Source organism: Polyodon spathula, chromosome 2 (assembly GCF_017654505.1).
Source record: "Polyodon spathula isolate WHYD16114869_AA chromosome 2, ASM1765450v1, whole genome shotgun sequence".
Taxonomy (NCBI): domain Eukaryota; kingdom Metazoa; phylum Chordata; class Actinopteri; order Acipenseriformes; family Polyodontidae; genus Polyodon; species Polyodon spathula.
This window is the reverse complement of record NC_054535.1, coordinates 7,456,326-7,480,724: the sequence shown is the minus strand read 5'-3', so window position 1 is coordinate 7,480,724 and position 24,399 is coordinate 7,456,326. Positions and strand designations below refer to the sequence as shown.

The following is a 24,399-nucleotide window of genomic DNA, read 5'->3' as shown; positions in this document are numbered from 1 at the left end:
AATATACAGTAAAGGTTTCAGGCAACCCTATTATATATGCGTTTTAAAAGATTTGCGATCACAAATGTAATCCTCAGCAAAGAAAAAACACTTGAAAGATCTAAGAACTGTTTGTAGTTTGTGAGAAGACCCCAGATGGTGCAAAATATATTTATAAAATGCTACTTTAACCAAATAAAATGCCTGTTACATTTTACAAAATATAAACATATGCTCCAGTGAGAAAGATATGAACCATATAAAATTTTGGGAAACTGGCTCTTTTGAATAAAATACCTACAAACTCAACAAACCAACGTGGTCTGCATCTTGAAAAAGAAAGCCTCGAATCTTCGGGATTCCAGAGACTGCATCTCTGTAGAAAACAAGTCAAATCTCTGGACACAAACTAGGTCTGAGAAAGAACAAAAACATCCATTCATTTCACATATTTTTGGGCTTCATTATTCTCTGTCTCATAATATCTTACAGAAGTTATCTGTAAAGTTGTTGGATGAAGAAAGTAAATGCAACTATGAAGTACTATGTCTGCCTGAAGCTCCTTCTCTAAGGGGGAGGTACTGTATCCAATTAATCAGGTAGTGGAGCCATGGGTCTGAACCAGGTTATAAAGCAACATAAACAAATACTTGTTTTATGAACCATTGCATATATACATATTGTTGCAATCTTGGTTAGCACAGGCAGGCGCATCACACAAGGCAAGGCAATCCACACACAGGTGGAGGGCGGGCGTGAACCCAGGACCTCTCACACTAAAGAATAGCACCGATACCGCTGTACAAAAGAGCTGACTCCTTTGGAAGGAGCGTATATCAGGCTTATGTCTTCATGTGTGATTACATCACTTACCAGCCCTGCTGCTCCCCGTGGACGCTACACTCTCCCCTGCCAGCTCCGACCTTTTAGTGACTCTGTCTGCGTACATTTTGAATGTATATTTAAGAAGTCCAATAACAACATGTATTTCTTGGCAGGTTTTGTCAGTTGGTCATCTAAATTCCTATGTTGTATATTCCTATAGTATTTTACATCCTTGCTGCTGGCTTTAAGAAATCAACAGTCAATAGGTACATACATTATGCAGAATGTTTTGATTCAGCATGCATGTAAAGCACCATTACAGTAATTAAATGCACAGTGTGTTCCCCAGTGTCTCTTCCTATTGATGGACTGAACTGGCACCTTGGGCAGGCTAATGCCAAAACTAGACAAAGTTTGTTTGTTTTTTTACAGACAAATTATAATCAGCAATTTAAATATTAATTTAAATTGAGTATTAGAAATAAAGTACTATTTGACTCATGGAATCCAACTCACAATCCCACAAGCATTTATGGAGTGCCACATAATAAACACAATATTTTCTTTCTTATCAATATTTTATTCTTTTTTTTAAAGGTGCATTAATTCGGTGATTAAAATTATTAAATGTGTTATTTAATGAGTTCAAGTCTGACTGTTGCTGTATTACTTACTGCAAATCAATCAATCAATCAATCAATCTTTATTTATATAGCGCCTTTCATAGTGGACCACCATCACAAAGCGCTTTAATGTCATAATGTGCAAAGACATTCAATTAAATCAAATGTCACATTGTGGTCTGTTAAGTGCTTAGCGGCCAGTGTAACTGGGTAATACAAAAAGAATAGGCTTTCGATTGTTTATATTATAAGGGCATGGTTTCTTGGTACTGTAAAACTGAAAGCCTACACCAGCTTTTGTCCATGTTCCAAAGGAATGGAAAATTTATCAGTGTCTGCATGTAAATTAATCATTTTAAAAGCTTCTGAGAAAAAAAGGATTTGTTTTGCTAATCTTATATTTTCTTAGTGTCACTAAAGTGTATGGAGAAAATCAACAAAAGATAAGGCAATATGGAAGATATGTTCAGTATTTCATTGTAGCTGCTGTACAGTCTACATCAAATAGCATTTCATTAACAGAAACAAGCCTATGTCACATCACCTGCCAAGAAAAAAAATAACAGTGACTGCAATCAAAGAGGTGTGTTGTTCAGGAACAATCAGATGCTGGTTAACATGAGCAGGAAAAGAAGAACAAGCCCACTGCTTGTCTGGAGGAAATACTGTAAATAGCAAGGCAGGGTGTTCAGTGCATTTTCGTTGATAAAATGAAATAATGTGATTAACTATGCGTGTTACAAAAATGTAATTTTTGATTTAATCGTAGCAACCCTAGTACACAATAATGAACTTCAAATACAGTCCCATAAATAAAGCATAAGAATAAAAGCAATAAATGTTTGACTGCATATAAACCTGTGTAACTTTTGTTATAAAATGATAAAGAATATTTTGAAACACTTTATTTAGTGTTCAATTTCAATTTAGTTGCCTGATTTTTTTTTCTTCAGGCACTCATATAGACGCCTTTCAAATGAAGCTGGATCAGAGCCTCATTTTTCAAACAGTTTTTCAGGCTTTTTTTTCACGCCACAGTCATGTCTTCTTTAAAAATGAGACCCTCCGTCACAAGCAACAGCTCCCAAAAGCTAAGCACACCCCATAAGCTGACACTTAGAAGACATCTGTGAATAGAAATATAGTGCACATCAAAATGATCCATGGAAGGATGCGGGCCCTCCCTGGAGAGGAGGTCCGCTGCCCGATACTCCACACCCGGAACATGCATCACCCGAAGGGACTGTAGGTTCTGTTGGGCCCAAATCAGAAGCCTGAAGGCTAGGCGATGCAACCCTGGGGACCGAAGGCCACCCTGGTGGTTGACATACACCGCCACTGAAGTATTGTCTGTGTGGATCAGCACATGTCTGCTCCGGACCATGGGTAGGAAGTGCTGGAGGGCAAGGAACACTGCCTGCAGCTCCAGCATGTTGATATGCAGGTACGTCCAACGGCCCGACCAGGGTCCGCTGACTCCCCTGCCTTCGCAGACCATGCCCCAACCCGAGTTGTAGGCGTCCGTCATCACCACCCTGCGGTTGTAAACCACTCTCATTCTGACTCCTTGGCGCAGGTGAGAGGGAATCCTCCACCAGCGCAGGGCCGAACATACACGCGAGGCACACTGTCAGACGATGGTGCCTGACACGTTTAGGATGTAACCGGAACGTACTGAGCCACACCTGTAGTGGGCGCATGCGCAATAAACCCGCTGCTGTCATCAGAACCAGTAGTTTCTGGCACAAAACAAGGGGCACCCACAATCCCTGTCGAAGCAGGGAGAGGTGGTGTTGTAGAGCTGCTACCCTGTAAAGACAATGAATCTCTCCTGCATGACAGTTAAGTACCCTTGGGAGGTGGGACCAAGGGGGTCACAGAGGGGAGAGGGCCTATCAGCAGCTTTGACAGAAAGAGCTCAGTGACATCTACCAATAGGCAGGAGTGTATCCCATGAAGATGTTTTGGTGGCCATCTTCAAATTGAAAGGGAACTGCATTTACCAATAAGCTTTGGTAAATCATAAGATTACCCGGTAAATGTCTGAAAAGAAATCTATTTCTTGCAAATTACTAACATTTCCCACCTTAATTGGTAAATGCTGACATTTACTGGTAAAACTTAAGATTGACCAGATTCTGACTTTTACCATAACATATAAGTATGCTCAATAGAACTGCCTCATCATCCCCAAAGACAGCACAGCTGACATGTGTAGGAATGCATAGTGCTGTAAAGAAACCATTCATGGCAGCTCCTAAATTAGCACACTTGCAATGTGCTGCAGGCGTTGGATCTCGTTCTACAAAGACAGCCATCATAATGAGAGTGTATATGCCATCTTCTAAATGGAGAACATGTTCATTCATTTTCTAATCTCCTGGTACTGTTTCTAAACAAAGAAATTTAAAACAGATTTGCATTTCTTTACACACACACACACACACACACACACACACACACACACACACACACACACACACACACACACACACACACACACACACACACACACACACACACACACACACACACACACACACACACACACACACACACACACACACATACTGTACTAAAATTTCCCCGCCAAATAATTTGCTGCCTTACAAGAATACAAGAAATTCAACTGAGTGTATAGCAAACCAGAGAAAGGGTCTAGAGAGCTCATTAAGGTAGTTAGAAAGTGATGGATTGAAAATGTAGTCCATAAAGAACTCAAGGTGGTGAATCTTAGGTTTTAAAATCTGCACTATGCCCCTGGCATATATTAGCTTCACCGTATTGTTGAGTCTTCTGTCATTGATTAACTTTAAAGAAGTCTCTGAAGGAAACACTTTATAAACCATGCTGTCAATTAACCAATCTGAGTGCTGCATTTCATGCAAGAAAAAACTTCTATTTCTGTCTACAGGTCTTCTCTCACAGTCCTCTACAATGCCACCCAGGTCTTCCGATTTTACAGCCCAGTTTAAGCTCAACATTTCAGAGTACATTACTGAAATTACCCTCTTCTCTATATTGGTCCCCAACTATTAAAAAGCACATCATGCTATTTTTTGCTTGGCAGAGAAAGAACTGTGGCACTCTAAAAGCTGCAGACAAACAAATAAGAGAGGCCAGCCTCATAACGGAGACTGCACCTTTAGAAATTGTAAAAAAATGTACTTTCTCTCTGTGTAACTTAATATTTGTGCTGCATAACATAATCTATGGTGCGTTAATGGGCTTGCAACATGCATCCCCTAATACACCCAATGGAATTTATGAGAACTAGAAGTAAACTCTCATTTCCACTTATATTTGACTCCTTTTCAGATTGCTGTACAAGGCAATCAAAGTAGGATGCAGAAGATGGGCTCCTATGCAATTTGCAAATACTGATGGTAGAAGCAATTACGAAACTTCAATAGAGTAATGGAGCATTTATGTGTAATTTCTTCACCTTATAATATAATCACTTCATGAAATAACTAACCATTTAGATTAGCTTCCAAAATAGTTAAGTAGTTATCTGCATAACTTGTGAACAAGATGTTCTTGAAAAGAGGGTTTTAAAAGCAGGTAAGGGCAGTTGTTTGTAATCTGTGGATCCGAGGTTCAATTTGAAACTCAACTGACACAGTACAATGGCACATGTGTTCACAGAGCTTGTCACTGTAAACAACACAAGCAGACTGAATACCAAGATTACTGCTGTGGCAACAGAAATGGTGTTTTAAAATAAAATGCCTCTTTTTTAAATAAAAAAAAGAGTCAAGCCATGTCAAATGGAAGGTTTATCAAAGGAATATGTTTTTTCTTTTTTTAAATCATTTGGATCACATCAGCTTGCAGTTAACAAGTCGCGCAATATCGAATGGGGTCTTGCTCTGGGCTTATATAGGATTTTATTTTCCCTCCATATAATACATCAGAAGTCACAAGTAAATGTAATCATCACTCAGCCTTTACATTTCTTATCTTTAAGTTAATTATACATTCTCGAAGTATCTGGACAAATACTTTTTCAAAAACTGATTGGAAATAAATTATTGCCAAACAATATTGGAACATGATTTGATCGCTCTTTTTTCAAACTCCTCCTTTTTCTAAAAAGTCAGTTGGACCAGTTCACAGAATCCTTGCTATAATATAATACATGTATATGTGTATATATGAGAGATGTTTTAATATGTAACACCAGCTCCGTTTGATTATATTAAGCTGGGTCAAAAAATATATGTCCCTCTTAGCCGCATATTATGTTATCTTTTCAGTGTGTTGTCAATGGTTTAACTTCATATACAAATGTGTGCTAACAAAGTATGGGAAAAAGACTGCCTTTGAATAAGCATACAGTTGTCAGTTCAGTTAGTTTCATTTAAATTTAAGCTATAATAAACACGTTAAGTATAACAGCCTTATTTGACATTCTCTGACTATGCCTGACCTCTCTCTGTTTCTAAAAGTTGCCTGCTCAAGCAAGATTCAGACACCCTGCTTTCTTGCCAAGACTATTGTTTTGATTAATATGAAACATCATTGTAAGCACGTCTCCAAATTCACAGCATGAAGTCTTTTTTCTCCCAAAGAAAGTCGCTACTTATTTGATAATCACTGATACTGGGCGCAACTCCCCTAATTCGTGGAATGCTCCCTTCTACTGCCAGTTTTTCTTATCATAGAAAGACCTTGGATTCAAAATTGCGGACTACAAGTAAAAACTGCCAAAAAGAACCTTCCATCTTTGGCACCGTGCTGCTTGCAACCAAATAAGGGCAAGTCTATTTTTCTGTAGGTTTTTTCTGTACTACAATTATTGAATACAGTTTACACTTTATGTGTCTAATATTCCAACCTAACAATTCCTGTTTTTTTTATTGCAGCAAAACCTTTATATAAACTAAACATTTATTTTCTTTAATTTAATGGATATTGTAATGTCTATTTTATTTTGTTCAGTTGGAGAAAGAAACTGAAATAATTTTTAGATTCATTAAATGAAATTCTCACTCCTGCGTTTACAGTCTATTTGTACTACAGTAGATCCTTAAACAAGCAAAAACACTTGTTAGTTTAAATATTATGTTTCTATTAGTTAGAGCACTTTGCCACAGTTACCCTTTTATTTTTGCTAATTTGCAATACCTAGCCTCCGTGTTTAGTTCCCCTAGATGCCTGCTTCTTTCACTTCTTTTGTGCACTAATAACAAAGACACAGAGACAAGCTTTTTTTTCTAACGTTAACACTTGTTCAGTTTTCTTAGTTCAAATCATTGTAACCTGTTCATAATTTGCTGCAATATTATGTATGCTGGTCTTATTCTGACAGTGTCAGTACTGAACAACTTTAGTTTTTAACTATAATATGTTCTTTCAACAATAACAATGTTATCAGTATGACAGTTTAACTTTAAATGATTTTATAACATGTATTTCTAATTCAGCTACTTCAGTATAACAGTTGCTAATATTATTTTACTAAATTTAGTCTGACCACTTTCTCTGTTTATACAAAATCCAGTTGAAGCAGATGTTAAGACATCCTAGTCTTTTGCCAATTTTTTGGAGTTGATTAATATGAGACATGAAGTAATGAAAGTAAAGTAACAAAAGAAACTACTTTTCTCCTAAAACTGGAATATGCTAACAAGGCCTTATGATAAGAGCCTACCAAGTTTGACTCCTTCCAGGAGGTGCTTTCATAGACTGCTAATAATATTTTCTACTGGTTTTACAGATTTATTTGGAAGGAGTATATACAATATTACTGTAATTATTGACAAAGAGTATATTAGATTATTTCAATCAATATGGGTTAGTTTAACTCATCCAATTCATGTCTAATTCATGTCTTCCCAACAGGATGGGAACTTGTTCTGCGAACACCACGGCAGGCCTGTGCAGATCTAAAACACATTACAGTCATTACAATATTTGTTGCAGTTTCACAGATATTCAATTTGTATCCCAAAGATCAGCCTGCTTCCAGTAGCTGTGACAGTCATGGGTCAGTTTCTGGTTACAGGTGTGGATGACAGTCTTTAAAAGCCTGACAGCTACAAAAACTCAAATCTTGTTAGCTGGGCTCCCATCTCGACATTCTCATTCCCATTGTCAGTGGGCAAACACATTTTAACTGAATCTGTGTCCATCGAAGAACCACACACCCTTGCAACTGAGGCCTTCCATGCAAAAGGATTTAATGACTTATAGCACAAAAGGGATGTACCAGAACCATCTGTGACATAGCTCTTACCTTTCCATTGTGGTCAACTAGCAGACAACAATGTCCTATAATGCTAAACTATGGGTCTATCCAGGATACAAAGGGTTAATGAACAAATAATGGTGCAAAGGAAGCAGCAGACTGAAATAGATACATATATTTCCAGCGATACATAAGAAGAAACCTACAAAAGGCAATAACAGTACAGCCCTGAGGATGCAGACGTCAGTGTGGATTGGTTAATGGTTGTGTGTATGGATGTGTCTGTAAGTGTGTCTGTCTATTTTTGATAGCTCTATAATCTTACTGGTTGCTGAGTATTGTAAGCAGAGCATGACCCTTTCTTTCCTAATGCTCTTTGCTAGCCATTCTGCCTCAGTACCCACTTTTAAAAAACAATACAGATCAGTCCATTACAACACATTCTTTCTTCAATAACTACATCCATGCTGAGAAAGACCAGATCTACCGAGGCAACAGAAAATATAAATGGTCTGCTTGCAATCAAATAGTAATTGCTTTTTAATGAATCATCCATAATTTTTTTTTTTTTCATTACAAAGAACTTCTACCATGTATGTTGAAATGGAGAATATTTCCGCTACTGTAATTAAAAAAAAAAAAAAACATTTAGGATGCCTGCAGCTGCATGTGATAATGTGCTGTGTAAATTAAATCAAAAATAAGGTTTTACCAGCTAAAAGGTCATTAAATCAGGCCCTAAGTTAAATTTGAATAGACATGCAAATGTATTCATAAACCTAAAATCCTGACTGTCACTGTGTTGTCGGCCTCTCTTTGCCAGAAAAAATCAACACCAGTCAAAGGGACTATGCTTGCTACTGCATCCTTAAACTTTGAAAACTCTAGTCCCATCCAGGAGCTGCACCGACAGCCTCCAAGGTGAACACTTATCCTGCCTCTGCACTATTTTGGTTGGTTAGAAAATGTATTTGGACACAGCATTAAACAGACATACTTAAGCTTTCAGAATATTATTAATTTCCTCCAAGGTGCTTTATATACAGTTACATCAGCAGCACATTGTTATGCTGTTAGACTAAAGGCACTTACAGCTTTCTATCTCCAGAGTACAGTTCTGCTCATCAAGGGGATACCTGCGCAGATCCATCATGCAAGCTGCTGTAGTGGTAATTCTGAAAACAAGAAAGAGCAGATTGGGCGTGTGTGTTTAAATTCCTAAGAAATTATTAATTACCACAAATTAGTCATTTAGCAGATGCCTTTATCTACAGCGACTTACAGAGACTAGGGGGGTGAACTATTCATCAACAATTGCGGCTGAAGAGTCACTTACAACATGACCTTGGCTTTACATCTCATTCGAAGTATGGAGCACAAGAAGGTTAAGTGACTTGCTCAAGGTTACACACGGTGAGTTAATCGCTGAGTTGGGGTTTGAACCGGGAACCTCTTGGTATTAAGCCCTTTTCTTTAACCACTGGACCTTACAAGCCTACCCTAGAATGAGAGCAGACCAGCATACAGTGTGCATGCTGCTTGCAATGCCAGGCTGCTTATTCAGCCGTGTACCACTGAGACAGGTGAAGCTACATGCCTTAAGGTACAATAATGCATTGAGCTAGGATTTGTAGGCTTTCATTCCTCAGCTAAATCCATTCAGCCATATATCTTTTTAAATATGGTCTTACTATAAAGGTATACTGCTCAACAGTTTGAATATTGGTCATGCTTTATTATTATTGATGTCATAAAATTCTTCACTCCCCACCCCACAGCAAATGACAAAAACCTCCACAAAAATTACAAGGCCAGAAGCAGACTTCCTGTCTGAAATGAAAATATATGTTTTTATACTGCAATAATACAATATTATGTGTGTGTGTGTGTTATAATGTAGATATCCATCTACTGTATGCAAGATTTTTGGTGCGAGTCTTGACTACAGCCTTCACAATGCATCAAGCTCCAGGCACGTCTTACCAAACCAACCAATACTTATGAGTGATATGTAGATATGAAAAAATGCTGTGTGATGTACACTTCAAAGTTTTAACTGAGCTGTTGTTTTACATTAAATATAGCCTTCCTCTAGGATGGCACGATAAAGTTAGAAAAAGAAAATCTGGACTGTTTTTCTTGCTAGTCACACTAGTAGTTGTTTGTATTGCTAGTTTTCTGTAGGTTACCTGGGCACTCCCTGGGTGTCAGTACACAGCAGATGGCATAATTCTGAAGTTTGTTAGTATAAATGTAAAGTAAAAGCAGCAGCACTGTGTTAATTAAAACTATCCATTTGCCTATCTCAAAGCTCTTTGTTGGACATATAAAAATATACATTTATTCCATCTTTGATGAAATCTTGATTTAACCCTTACTCCATTTCTAACAAGGTTACTATCTGAAGTACAATGCTTGCTTATTATGTCAAGTTGCACTGGGCTACTTTCTTTTTCACAGGACAAAATGATTCCCAGTGAAACCCTCCGGGCATAGATGGGGTATAAGGTTTCTAAGTGGCTGTGATGTATTCTCCAAGAACTGATGATTGTAAGTAACATCAGAGACATGGGAGAGTTATAAAATAAAAATAAATTAAAGGGCAAATAATGTAATATGTAATGCTTTTTTACCCCTTAGATCAGGCCCATTCTACAGTGACCTTGTAATGTTCTTGTAAGGGTAACAACTAAGAAGCAGGGGTGCCAGGCCCCCTAACTTTCTGTCAAAAGAAACATGTGCACAGCAGAAAAAAGGCGTTTGTCTGGCACACAATGTTTAGTTGTGGTTATAATCTGCGCATGCTTTTACTTCGTGAGAAGTTCGTTCGAAATAAAAGTGCAATCTCAAAGTAATATTTTCATTTATTCCTGAAAGCTACTGCAACCACCTACTTTTAGAGGTGTCTTGAGCCTGCATTTATACACAGAGCGGCGCAAGAAAATTAACAACTCCGAAGTCTGTGCACAGTGACGTATGGAAATGGTTACGTAGAAGATAAGTCCTTGTTTTCTCCATGGATAGTATGAAGCAAAGCACCACTATATTCAAAATACGTCATGGCATGAATTCAATGTGATGGGGTTTGCTTGGGAGGTGTTGTTGCAAACAGAAGGCAAAACTGGCTCTCTACCTGGCTGAAAGATCCTCAGCCATCTGTAATACATTATAAAACTCAGAACTTTCATCCAATCAGGATGCTCCATTAGAAAACGGACTACTGGAACATTCAGATAGTATAGTTTGCTTCCAATGACAGAAAAACCATGCCAGTGCAATGCATTTTCTATGAGCTGAAATAATGTGACAAATGAATTGGCTTTGGACACAGTACATTATTGACTTGCATCTAGATGTAGTAGGATGTTTTATGCCAGCTAGCTACAGATGGCATTACTGCCTATAAAGTGTCCCTTATATCACAGATATGCTTTTTTATTTGTTAAGATGGGTCCTGAGAGGCTGAATCTCTCATCAAAGAAAGCTAAACAAACATCATATTATAAAAAAAATACATATTACACAGATACAAAGGTTATCAGTTAAAAAGCATAATAACTTGGAAAAGCCTTATAATTACCCATAGGCAGTTATGCCTTTTATGCAGATAATGAAACTGTTATATATCTATCTATATATATATATATATATATATATATATATATATATAAAATTTAGCCTACTAAATGAAAAACATATGTTAATGCCTGGGGTAGAGAATACCAGAGGATGTGATGTTTGAAACTAAAGTTAAAATGTAATTTCTATTAGGATTACTGATTATAAGTGTTTGAAGTTATGGATAAACTACATGTGGCGTTACAAAACCAGTTCAATTATCTGCTGTCTTCAAGGAACCTAATGGTTTGAAACATGACGATAATTAAAAACACATGTTCAGCATGAGAAAACATTTTGACAAGTGTAAAGTGTCACAAATTTCTAGTCTAATATGTGTTTTTAGTCTTACTCCAGATGGCACAATATAAGACTGAAGGGTAATTTCTATGTAACAGGACTAATCTTCAAGAACAAATGTTTATGTAGCTACATGACACAGGGTGAGGTAACCTTCCCCCACCTGCTTAGTCAGGTGGTTATGAAACAGCTGTAGAAAGCCCAGTCACAGTGCTAGGCTGAAGGAACAGTTTTCTGAGTCTGTAGCTGATCAGGGAAAGTTGTGTGTCCCCTTTAAGAGCCTGAAGACTGTCGGTTTATTTTATGTTGACAAAGAATAAATTTGCCCCAAAGTGCTTGACTTCCCTTGTGTTTACTGGTTTTGAGTACTACAGAAATTAAATTATAATGACAAAAAAAAAAAAAAAAGATTTTTTAGACACATAGTTATGAGTTTGATGGTCATGAAGAGGGAATCTATTAAAACTAATTCCCATCATTAAGCAGTCTTGTGATTAGGCATGAATGTCTGTAAACGATAAATCACTTGTTGGAAAGATTAAAGCCCAATAACAGCTTTTAAAAATACACAACAGAACAATTAACATAATGATAAACATTAGCTAAACATAATGAATTACAAAAATAAATAATGCGCCACATACTGTACTATACAGTCAATTTCTCTCCCTAGCATGTTGGCACAGGCTCTGACGGCATCGCTCACCCAACTTGTATTAACTTGTAAAGCATTAATTAATGATCGCATATATCCATATATATAATATATATATATATATATATATATATATATATATATATATATATATATATCATATATGGTGATAGGTGCAATTTTACGCAAAATCTATCTTATCAGAAGACAATAATTCATAGTGAAAGCAACTGACATCCACGTTTAAGAAATGTATGTATTAAAACTATCAAAGCCATTGAATTTACTAACAAGATATTATTAGTTTATCCAATCATAAACTTAAAATGGACTGAGATCTCCTCATTCAGTTCAGGTGGGAGGAAGGAGCTTAGCAAATCTTTTAGAAAGAAGAGGCAATGTTTCTCCTGAGAGGAAATAACAGTCTCCTACACACAAAGGGCCTCATTTTGGAAAGGGCGCTAAACTTTATGGTGCACGATTAAATGCAATTACTGTGCACATTAATCATTTCCATATTTACTACTGCAGTTTTATTAATTATCGCGCTGAATAGTGGACATATTACTGTGCACGCTAATTTTATTGTGAAACACTATGGTAATCAGAATGAATATGTAAGTTGTATGGTAATGCACGATAATGTATTTAAATGAGGTACCATGCTCTGAATAATGAGAAGAGCTTCATTCACACTGTATTTACTAATGGGTGAATTGTAGTGTGCACATTAAAGTGAGTGATAATTAGTTAATTTGGACACCAGGCTTTAACCACTGATAGGTGCATCATTTAAACCTCTTTTTCTGGCCTGAAAACTAGTGATGTGCAATTTGATTCTTTCTACTGACTCGATTTGTTTGATTCATTCAGTTTAGTGAATCAATTCAACAGATGCACTTCACAAAAGAAATACATCTTGCTGAATTTCTTGGTTCTTGGTCATGAAAAACAGATAAAGTCCAGAAATTATAGATAATTGATTGTAGTTGTGATTACACATGAAATGGTATACTGTTAAAATAAAATAAAAAATACTACATTTTAATAAAAATCTTTAGAGTATTAAATATTTCTTTTAAACTATGTAAGTTAGCTTCAACTGCAACCTAATTAATAACCTGCAATTTATGCACAAAAAAGTAAGTATAGTGTATGAAATTAAGAAGTAATAGTTGATTTCCTACTTTCCTTTTTATACAGGATTATACAGAGAGGATCGCACATACAGTAATATTATGTGTTATTTATTGTGCTAGTTACAATTAAGTACATAAAGATCTTTTTGTATGTGTCAGGTTTCCGATACATTTCTAAGACAGAGAGAGAGAGAGAGAGAGAGAGAGAGAGAGAGAGAGAGAGAGAGAGAGAGAGAAGAAAAGATCCATTGACACAAAAATTTGATAAAAAATATCACTTTTCACTGCTTCAACCTGCACAACCTGCACAAACGCTCCCTGCCATTAAAATATGTAGCTACTGATGTGTGTAATACAACCTGCCCTGCTAAAGCTCACTGGGAATTATATAAAATTTCCCACACAGAAGACAGGTTTACAGGATGTGAAAGTGGTCTTCTACCAGGTTACTGGCTTCCCCAATGTGATGGATGCTAGTGACTATACTCACATAGCACTGGCACCCCGATCCATGGAGCCTGCCCTGCAGGGTAACAGTGCAGACAAGGGATAGAACTGAGGCTACATCTCATCAACAAATATGTGTCAAGTAAACAGAACAAAACTAAAAACATGCTATTGCACAACATGACTTTTATTGTATATGTATTTCTTTTTTACATCACACAAGAACGCACCTATCCCCTGCTGAATGCTGTGTCTGTTAATCGCTCATTTTCATTTTAATGCATTCTCTGTTTGTAAATGGGCCAGTAAATGTACATGTGTGCTAACTTCAAATTTACTGCTCTTTCATGAACGAGGTCCACTTGACAGTGCTTGTTTTAATTAGTGATGTAACAGGGGGATGTTACCTGCGTGTGTCATCACTGAATAATAATGAGTCATTGGGTGTTGACACGCCACACAGGCGTGCAGATTTATTAAACACACAGGTGCTGCCACTACGGTACCAGCAATGGTAGCCCTAATGAAATTCAATAAAGAAACACAAACAAAGCTGGCCTCATTCAAACAGGTGTCTCGCTCCAGAAACCTACAACACTATACCTGTTGGGATCAACATCCCCTAAACTAACCTACTGATGTTGTTCCCAAAGAGCTGGCCTCCTGGCAACACAGGGCCTTTGTGACGGTCCTGGCTGAGCAGAGCCTTCACAGGCACCATTCTTGCAGTTGAAGGGTTCCATAGCAGTTGTCCGGCTGAGCGAACGCTCTTCTCCTCGATGTAAACAAAGCGCCTGTCTGTGTAGCCATGGCGGTGCAGTCTTAACAGACAAGTGGCTGCAGTCTCTCGGTTAGCGGTTGCGGGCTCTCTCTCTCTAGGGCTCTGGTTGCGCAGGGCTCTTCGACTGAGGCTCTGGAGCGAAGCTCTCTGGGCTTCAGATGAAGGACTCTCTATATGCAGCAACTCGATGACTGCCCAGGTAAACTCCTCCCACTCCCTCTCTGAGCACCACACCCCCAGCTGTGCTCTTTCCCATTCGTCCACCCCCAGCATGGAAAGTTCATGGTCTTCAGCGAGGTGGTCATTAAGCTCCTGTGGCGTCACTCCCTACAGGAACTGCCTGGACAGCAGCTCAAGGTGGGTCTGGCTGGGGGAGTGCCCCTGACTTTCACCGCAAGATCCAACAGGAATTCCTCCCCGGTCTGCCCCAGCCTTCTGCATTCCCAGAGGAATGCCCACTGTCGCAGCACTCATTGTCGCAACAGCTCTCTCTTTGATGGCACCCTTCCCTTGCTTCCTTTGGTCGCTTCTGACCGGGCATCTCCTGCAGTCTCCATATCCCGTTTATTTCTGACATCAATGTGGTGGAGGCGTATCTGGTCCGCAGCGAGAATAAATGAAGAGAAACAGGTAGTAGTTCAAAGCAGTAAAAAACGCTATTTTTATTGAACTGGAAAAGCAGGAAGAAGCATAAAGCTCAGTTAGGCAACACCAACAACACACCCACAACACAACACCGAGCTGCTCGCAGGCTGCTCCTACACAGAGATCACCCCGAGCCCTATTGGTTTACACACACAAGGGCACATTTACATACAACTGACCAATTGCTCAGGCCCTTGCTCCTGTGCCAGCAGCTGACTGGCGGGACCAAACACAAATCACAGTGCAGCAAACACAGCCCCCTCTCTCATACAGCTGCACTGTGCACGTGACATCCTAGGCAGTACAGTAGCACTGCCTAGACATGAAACACGCTTCCACTCACAGACTCATGCAGGGTGACACACATACAAACAGCGGGGAAGACAGGGCAGCACATTCACACTTGTACAGCAACACACAGAAATACACTACTTATAAGAAAATAATAGCCCCTGCCCTCCCCAAGATCATTGCCGCAGACAAAAAAGTCCCACTTGGTGGTACTGTGAGACCTAACGGTACAGTATATACAGTATATACTTTATGACGTAGCATGCGTAGTGATGCCTGTGAAAGTTTACTCTAGGGTGCAGCCTCTTTACAGTGTGAATGAGAAGCGGACTTGTACTGTAAAAAAAACTCTTAAGTAAAAACTACCCACTATGGAGTAATGAAGCAACTCCTTGTATTGCCGCACAGCAATGCAGATTGTGAGAGTGCTCTCCATCACAAGAAAAAACAGGGGCTCGTAGCAAACTGAGTAATGCGGTGCTGAAGGGATCGTGCTGTCTGACTGCTCTTGTTTCAAGTGGAAGCTCAGGGATGCCTTAATAAAGAAGGCCAAGTCTGACGCATACCACGCTCTACAGGGGAAACAGTAAACAAGGTATGAATATATCATAGTCAATTACTGTCTAAGAATTCTTATACCATATCGTGCTTGCTATTGTCAGATGCTGTAGCACACCACTGATAAGACTATCAGAAACCCCCCTTTTCCAACAAAAAATAAAACCATACGATTTTGTATTTTCAAAAGCTGGCAGGTTATGTTGATAGTAAATTTGAAACTATACTAACCTCTGAACAAACACGAAATATGTATGCACAGGATTTGTACTTTCAACCTGCTCAACTGTTTGCCTAGAAACACGTCTCCTGTTACGCTTCCCAGCTGCGCACATCTATGGAAGGCCACCTGGGTCAAAAACAAGTTGTGTAGAACACGTTTCAAATATTTGCTACACATACCCATTTGGACCATCAGAGCACAGAAATGACTACTTGTACCAATTTGAATTGGTACGTGTTCTAAAAAAAAGTGACATGAACTACGTATTTCCTACATTGGAGGATAGTCATTTTACATTTGTGGCTTGTCATGACAATGTATTCACTTGTATTTGCTTCTTATTCACAATGTAATTGGCACAGTAGCCAATAATCTTTGGTGTATCATTTATACAAGAAGACATCAATTTAAAATAAGGAATATTGCAAATATGGCGGCAAGTGATTTTCTTCTATGCTGCAAGCACACATTTGCTGAGTGCAGCCGTCTCATTGAAGTTTGGCATTTGTTATTTTATGTGGCGTGATCCTGTCCCGGACAGAGACCTTGTTTATTATCAAGTAGAATACATTTGTTAATAAGTGTTATCTCTGCCTCCTGCTTTACTGTCAAAATGGAAAATGTGAAGCGACTTTTCATTGGATCCTTTAGGACACGTGCTATTGTCTTTAAATTCATTGACTCTTATTTCATTTCTAAAGAACTGATTGGCCCAAATTTATACGTGTAGTAAAAATAGTACATGTAGTTAACAAAACAGAATGTGTAGTGTATCACAGTGCTGCACAGAGTAATTTATTTGAAACGTGTTCTAACAGCAAACGTTTTTGAACCAGCAACAGGGTCCTCCTGGTCACAAGTGACAAAGATGCGCTTTAACATTTTTTATACCCAACTATTTTGCCTTTTGCATGTTTACTAGTTTGATCCGAGGGTATGTGTGTTTGCTAACATTTCAGTGTACCTTTTTGTGAAAGATAGACATGCCAACTGGCTGAAACAAAAAACGAATGGTCTCAGCATAAGAAAATCTTTATAAAATACTAAGAGATTTCAATAGAAATGTAAGAAATGCCCAAGGAGAAGAATATATAATGTCAAGCTACATTAGCCTCCAAGCTGGAATAAACTGTTGTCTAAATGAAAACAAACTGGGGATTCTGTCAGTATATACAGTCAACCCAACTTCATCACTTCAAATAATGTATTTTCAGCGGTTTGCAAACACTACAGAAAAACACAAAAAGACACGTCTGTACATTAGCCACTCCTTACCGACAAACCTTGAAACATTATTGAAATCCAAGACAGCATTGCATTTATTTTTATTCCTCCTGTCCCTATGTTCTGCTCACAGTGTTTTGCACTGAGAGAAAAAAAAAAAATAACTGTGCTGTCACAACTCAGCCCCCTGGTGTATCTTTTCAATTAAATTAATTTACTCAGCTTAACTTAGTGTGTAGTTCAAAGTTATAAATGGGACTACTTTATTGGCGTAAGCACATTTAATAAAAAAAACAAATCAATTTTTTGCCCTAAACATGATTTATGCTTTTTTTTTTTTTTTTTTTTTTTCAAATCCACTGTTTTACCAGAAAGCAATCTAAAGCAGCTAGTGTATAAAAGCTGGACATTTGGAGATTTAATTTTATAGTAAATAGTATTGTAGTAATCTCAGTTAACGCAGGCAGGCACATCACACAGGGCGAGGCAATCCACACACAGGCAGAGGCTGGGCGTGAACCCAGGACCTCTTGCATTGAAGCATAGCACCAATACCACTGTATAAAGGAGTCTGCTTTTTGTAATGCAAATTGAAATACATTGGGTTTCCTGTGGGAAGATGCTGCAGCATCTATTTGAACTTCAAGAAGAGGCTCGTTCCTTCCTCACTAAAAAAAGCACCCCCTTGCTGATTTTATTAATGATAATCGGCTTCTTTAGCTGGAATACCTTGCAGATGTATTCACTTACCTAAACTAATTACATTTAGCAATGCAGGGAAAATGTGGTAATATTTTTGAGCAGCACTGCAAAACTGAGGCATTCAAAGTAAAGCTGCAACTGGCAGAAATGAATGACAGAATGCTGTTATGAAATGTTCCCACTTCTGTCTGAACTGATGGAAAAGAAGGTTTGATGTCTCCATTACCAATGGGTAATTGATTAGCATTTAAAAGCCCTTTCAGGACTACTTTCCTAGAAACTAACATGATGAGTATGGCTAGCTTGCTGATCCTTTTGCCATGGATGTAACAAATCTCTCTTTGCCATACCAACTGGAGTCACAGCAAATCAATCTGTCATGTGACTTCTCAAAAAAAGGTACATTTAACAATTTACCTCTGAAGACGTCATGGTTCCTTGCTGTAGGGGAAATACCCGGAACGTGCTGGTAAGGCAATTTCAATTGTACTGCCATTCACCACCACCTATCTGTGTGAATAGGCATTTTCAGTTGTGACTCTAATAAAAATAAAATATAGAAACAGACTACATGAAGGTAACGTGTAGTATAGTAAGTGTCAGTAGTGATTGACTGGCCTAATCTTTGACAGGTTGTCGGTATGTTTGCAATGCTTGATGTTAAATTGAAAATGAAAACATTTTTTAAATTGAAAAAATTTAAATTGTTATGTTAGTTTAATACCATTTTGCACTAATAATTAATTTGATAAAAGCAAACATTTTAACAACCTGTAAAACTATCAAAGCCTGAATGCTTATATAGTGTAGTATAGTTACAAATAAATGAAATGTCGCTTTTTGATTGGTTAAGTATTGCAGTGAAAATACTGAACAGTGAATACTCTGGGGTCGTGGGTTCATTATTCCTGTGTTCATTTGGGTCGCCAATCAAAACGTTTGGGAAACACTGATCTAATGTAACTTTAGATGTATTTTACATACCAGTAGTTCAGGTGTCAAAACTTGTCAGGAACTTCATTATAGTTTGTTTGCCATTGAGACCCTTTTTAAGTGCTAAGAGTCCTGAAAAGCTGGTATATTCCCCTGTAAACCGTGGTTTCTCAAAGCCAGGATATAAGTAAGACTGGGTTAAACTAGAAAAGATAAATAATAAAACAGAGTAATTGCCAGGGTTCTTTAGCAGTAAAATGGCTAAGGTGTACACACATATATTGTGTTATAAAAAGTGTGTGTTAGATATGGCAGGGCTGTAAGTTAAGATTCCAGCCCTGGTTGTGTTGGTTGTGTTTGTGGTGGTGGTTGGCAGGGATAGGGTTAATTCCTATCCATGATTAATACATGTGCAGAATGTGGCCAGGTGTTGATTGAATTATTAATTGTAAATCAACCCTGGCTACATGGTATTTAAGAGAGGGAGGAGCATTTTTTTCTTTTTTTTCTTTTTTTTTTTGGAACTGCTTTGGAGAGATGCATGCTCTTGAATGTTTGTTTGCAACCTCACTGTGCTAGCACTGCTTGGGTGAGGGTTCTTCTTGTTTGTTCATTTTGGGGTACATGTTTTTGTTCTAACCTTTTCTTTTGCTCTGTGAGCTGTGTTTTGCTTTATTATTTTTGTTTGATAAACATGCGTCCAGCACTTAAAACCTGCAGTTACTGTCTCTGAGTCTCTTCCCACCCAGCCATCCTTTTACACTTGCCAACTGTGAATTATTTCTGAGCTCACCGTGAAGCAGTGGAAATTGTGTGAGGAAAGAAGATTGTCACAGTCACAGGTGAGATATTTTAGTCTGTCTCGTGGGATCCAGGCAATTTAAAATCGGTTTACCCTTTTATGGCTTACACCTGACACTATTAGTGTACTGGAAAGATATATTAGTTTTTACTCTCTGTTTAGTTACTATTTTTACCCTTTCATAAGGATTGTAACAATAATTCTAAAACAGGAGTTTGCAGGTAAAATACATTATTTCTAAAGGGGATTTCTGGGAGTGAATGTTATAATCTGTGTATACTTTACAGTCTAATTACTTTATGAACCTTGTCATTTATAATTTTGCACAGATTAAACTACTTGGGAGCAATCAAGCATTCAATAAATGGCGCCATATGAAACTCTTATTTGTTGAAAATATTGATCCCTAGCAAAAGTTTAGAATGTATAAAGATGTTGAACAATGAAATGTATAGTTTTGTTAATCTATTTGGTTGGTGCACCTAGGAGCAATCTTCCAGAACAGGAACAGCAAATTTATTAAATATCTATTGAGTTCACAACTGAAGGACAAAAACCTAAGCCAGCAGGGCTGTTGTATCTCCAGTGACTGTAATCAAGAACAAAAAGCATCAGACTAGATATTGTGACAAGTCAGTCTCCCAGGTATTTCCTGGAATGGCAACGTTTGCAGAAAACCGCCATCAGAAGGAACTAATACAACTAAGTGACTCATGACCGACAATCGTTTAACATGAGCAACAAACAAGGACCCAAAACAGTTTCAAATTGCAAACCTTCAACATCTGTTTCCACTCAAGTCAATTACTATTCAGTTCATTAAACATTATTCAGTTTATTAAACATTATCACAAAGCTGTTTGCAGCAGAAAAAAAGTTAAAAGGCCTCTGAAAAACTGAATCCCCTACACTTTGTTCTCTCAAACCTTTGCTTTGGGTCATGTGTTGCATGCAGAACACAAGTTGACATTTTAATTTCTGTAAAATCCAAGTTTTGTTTACTGTCACTGTAGTTTTTAAACACTTATTACAAAAAAGTTATTGTATAATGTAACTTGCTACCAGCACTTTTAGGGTAAAAGGGTTAAGTGGGCTGAAGCCCAGCCTGTTCCCCAGGTGGTTCCACAGTGGCAGTGATTGGGATGGGAAATGCCTGCAGCACATTGTGGGGGTTGTGTTTGACAAATGAGGGTCCCATAGGGGGTTTTGTGGGTCTGGCTTGGGTTCTGATAAGATTGGCTATCTGGTACGCTGCTAGAATGGGCTGGTATTCTGTAGAAAGTCAAGGGCAATAAAATCTTTTAGTTCCTGATCAATGTGGTCTGGAAGGCCTTTGGAGGTTTGCCAATGCTTTGCTAAAAATACATTAACATGCATTCTGTTTAATTATTATTAAACTGATTACAAAGCATGAAACATACTGTGGTTATTTGCAGACTTTGATTAATCATATCACTCTAAAACAGAAGTTGACATACAGTGGTTTCTATTGAAAATTTCCCCAGTGGGGCGGTACCTGACACTACATTTGTGAAACATGCCCCTAATAAACCATGTACTCAATACACATGGTTATTTCCTTGATTATAAAATGGCCTGAATACTGCAAGAAAAGAAACACTACTTGAATATAATGCTGTTTAATAACTGATCCACTATAAAAGAGATTAAAAAACATATGTATTTTGAAAACAAACAAAAAAACCTAATACCTAACCAACACAAACCGTTTTGCTCTCTATTTACAAATGTTCCCTCTTTACAATTCTCTTTACAGTTTCTCCTACATAATGCATTTATATAACTTGCTATGAAATGTGCTAGGCATTGATCTCACTCCAGTAGACTCTTGTCAGGGCTGTTCTCTGAAGATGGTTAGTACAGTAACACGTGGGCGTAAAATGTCATTAGCATTCTGGCTCTTGTAGTTAAGTATAAAACTCATGAAAGCTAGCATGCTTTTGTGTTAAATAAGTTCAATTAAACCTGCATCCCACAGAATGTTATGTAAAACCTTTATATTAAGAAAAGGTTTAAAACATTTTATTCAACTAAATGGATATTCCAGTTTGCAAGTCACTGCATTTTTTATGAGAAATGCACACATTTTCACGGGTGAGCAATTACTGTAGTTTGAGGGGAAAATGTTTTATTGGCAATATTAATGACCAATCTATTAGGTAAAAAAGTGGTCACTAGGATTGCTGAATGACCCTACACAATTACCATTGTTCTCAATAATCACACAATACTCACAGAGTTAAACAGGACCACAGGTTATCAACATCTACCATTGCAACTTAAGAATGAAGTGTAGTTCTTCTTGTTGGTTCACCCTCTGAAATGGTTGACAGTAGTAGAACTAATAATTCAACCTTTACAACTACGGACTAAAAATCTTGGTAAACTGATAAAACACCAATGTACACATCATTAAACCAATCACACATGACTCAAGGGCATCATGCTGTGCTACATATGTCATCTTGTGAATGGATGACAATTAAGTGTCTAAAATTAGAGGACTTTCACAAACCAGTTTTTAAGGATAGTTGTAGACTTCTAAAAATAAAATGTAAATCATTAATGTGTATCACTTGCTTCTTTAATATTTAACTTCCTGCTGCCCTTGCTCACATTTTAGTCCAAGAATAGTCTTCTACCATATGACACAACATATTTATTCATTGTGGACTGTGTCATCTTGAAGAACATGAATAATTTTAATTGTAAGATCAACAACAATGATGTTTAACAAGGACATGGTTCAAACTTAATAAATAATAAATAATTGAATGAATGAGTATGACAGTGATTCTTGGTAAATCTCCCTCCTGACCACTGAGGGCGCTAAGTAATGGGAACAGAGGACTGTTTGGCTGTTATTTCATTCCTAGGGTTAAAAGCAGTCATTTACAAAAGGGGCGGAGCTTCAGTACATTAACTCATCGAACCAGAAGGGAAATGATGTGGCAGCCGTAGATTGGAGGAGCAGCTGCAGTTGTTTACCAATGGGTCATGGTATAAGTAGGGGGAGTGACTGTAAGTAGGGGACAAAGCGACGTAATCTGTTTGTTCATTTTGGTTAGAAAAAAGAACCAGGAAGGACCTGTGTTTTGTGTAACCATATCATGATTGATTGATTGTTTCTAATTGTGTCTTGTTATTAGTAGACGACTAACACGTTCCAAGGGCCAGCACAAACCCGGAACAGCACTGCACTTGTATCACAAATAACTGTTTGCAAGAAAAACACTAATTCACTCACTAACGGACTGGGGATTACAATTTAAGTAATACATACCACTGGATTACTTAGCATCATTTATTGTTTACTGTTTGTTTTGCACTGAGCATACAATCCCATTAAACAACTTTGCACCTGGATTATAATTGTCTGTCTGTTCATTAACCACTTTGCCACAATGAGAAAGGGGCTCGGGGGCAAGAGGATTTTCTTCAAAGGCTTTTCATAAACAAGGAAGGCAATTCACATATCAAATATCATCCTTGTTTCATATGCGTCTGCAGCTGCTTACCCTGAAATAAGTTGCTAATAAACGCCTTGGAACAATGAAGATACTGAAGGAGAAAGCTCTGGGGATGATCACATTGAACTAAAGCACTGAAAGGCAAAGAAAGGAGGGATAAGCTCTTTGGTTTAGTCTTATATCTAACTGAATCATTCAGCAGGGACAACTAGAGGGTTCTCCACTTTTTGCAGATGGATACATTTCTTTTAATTTCCTTACATTCATTTTACTATGCAAGGCCCCCTCCCTAATTCACAAGTCAGAGTGGAACAAGAAGGAAGGGAATAATCTAGAGCATGATTAGGAACGCAATGCTTTCTTGCATTTCAAATCTTTCCAGTGGCTTAGTGGAGGGTATACACAGGCAAACCACATTTACCCTTTTAAATTGGGCAATATTGCATTTACCCACTTCTCATGTAAGGGATAAATAATTTAATCATTTCTACTCTCCTGTGATATACAAATTCAGTTTAAAGACATGATATTTTAGCAGTGAGCATCTGTGTTGTGTTGCTGCGTGTCAGACTGACACCTGCGAGCCCTGTCATAACTGTGGCATGAGCAGGGGGACGTGGCCACTGGACTCCGTGTTCTTTTTGTGTGTGAGTGTTCTGTTAATGTTCTGTTAGGCACACTAGACCTGCACAGCAGTGCTAGTAGCCTTCAACCTAGCCTGCGAAAGGACGCTCGCAGAACTGTTCACATGAAGTGCACCGTCAGGTCTGTGGCTGTTCACAGAGGGGAAATAACTGTGTGTGTGGTGGTGGGGGGGGGGGCAGCTTTGGTTGGCTGTGGGTTAAAAAGAATGTATCTGTTCGTGTTTATCTGCTCAATCTATCTGTTGAACTCCAAACAGGGGCGTTTACCCACACTGAACAGCACTGAATCTGAAACGGCACTGAATCTTTCCAATTCCGATTCTATA

General features: G+C 38.0%; 1 protein-coding gene across 1 annotated transcript in view; it reads right to left on the bottom strand.

Annotated features, from left to right (window-relative positions):
- The window catches only part of LOC121329619 (gamma-aminobutyric acid receptor subunit beta-1-like), a 104,633-nt gene that overhangs the window by 15,665 nt on the left and 64,569 nt on the right, over positions 1–24,399 (bottom strand). The window contains exon 5 of the mRNA XM_041275294.1: positions 8,713–8,795. Within this exon, the coding sequence (XP_041131228.1) occupies positions 8,713–8,795 (83 nt within the window). The remainder of the gene's footprint in view (positions 1–8,712; positions 8,796–24,399) is intronic.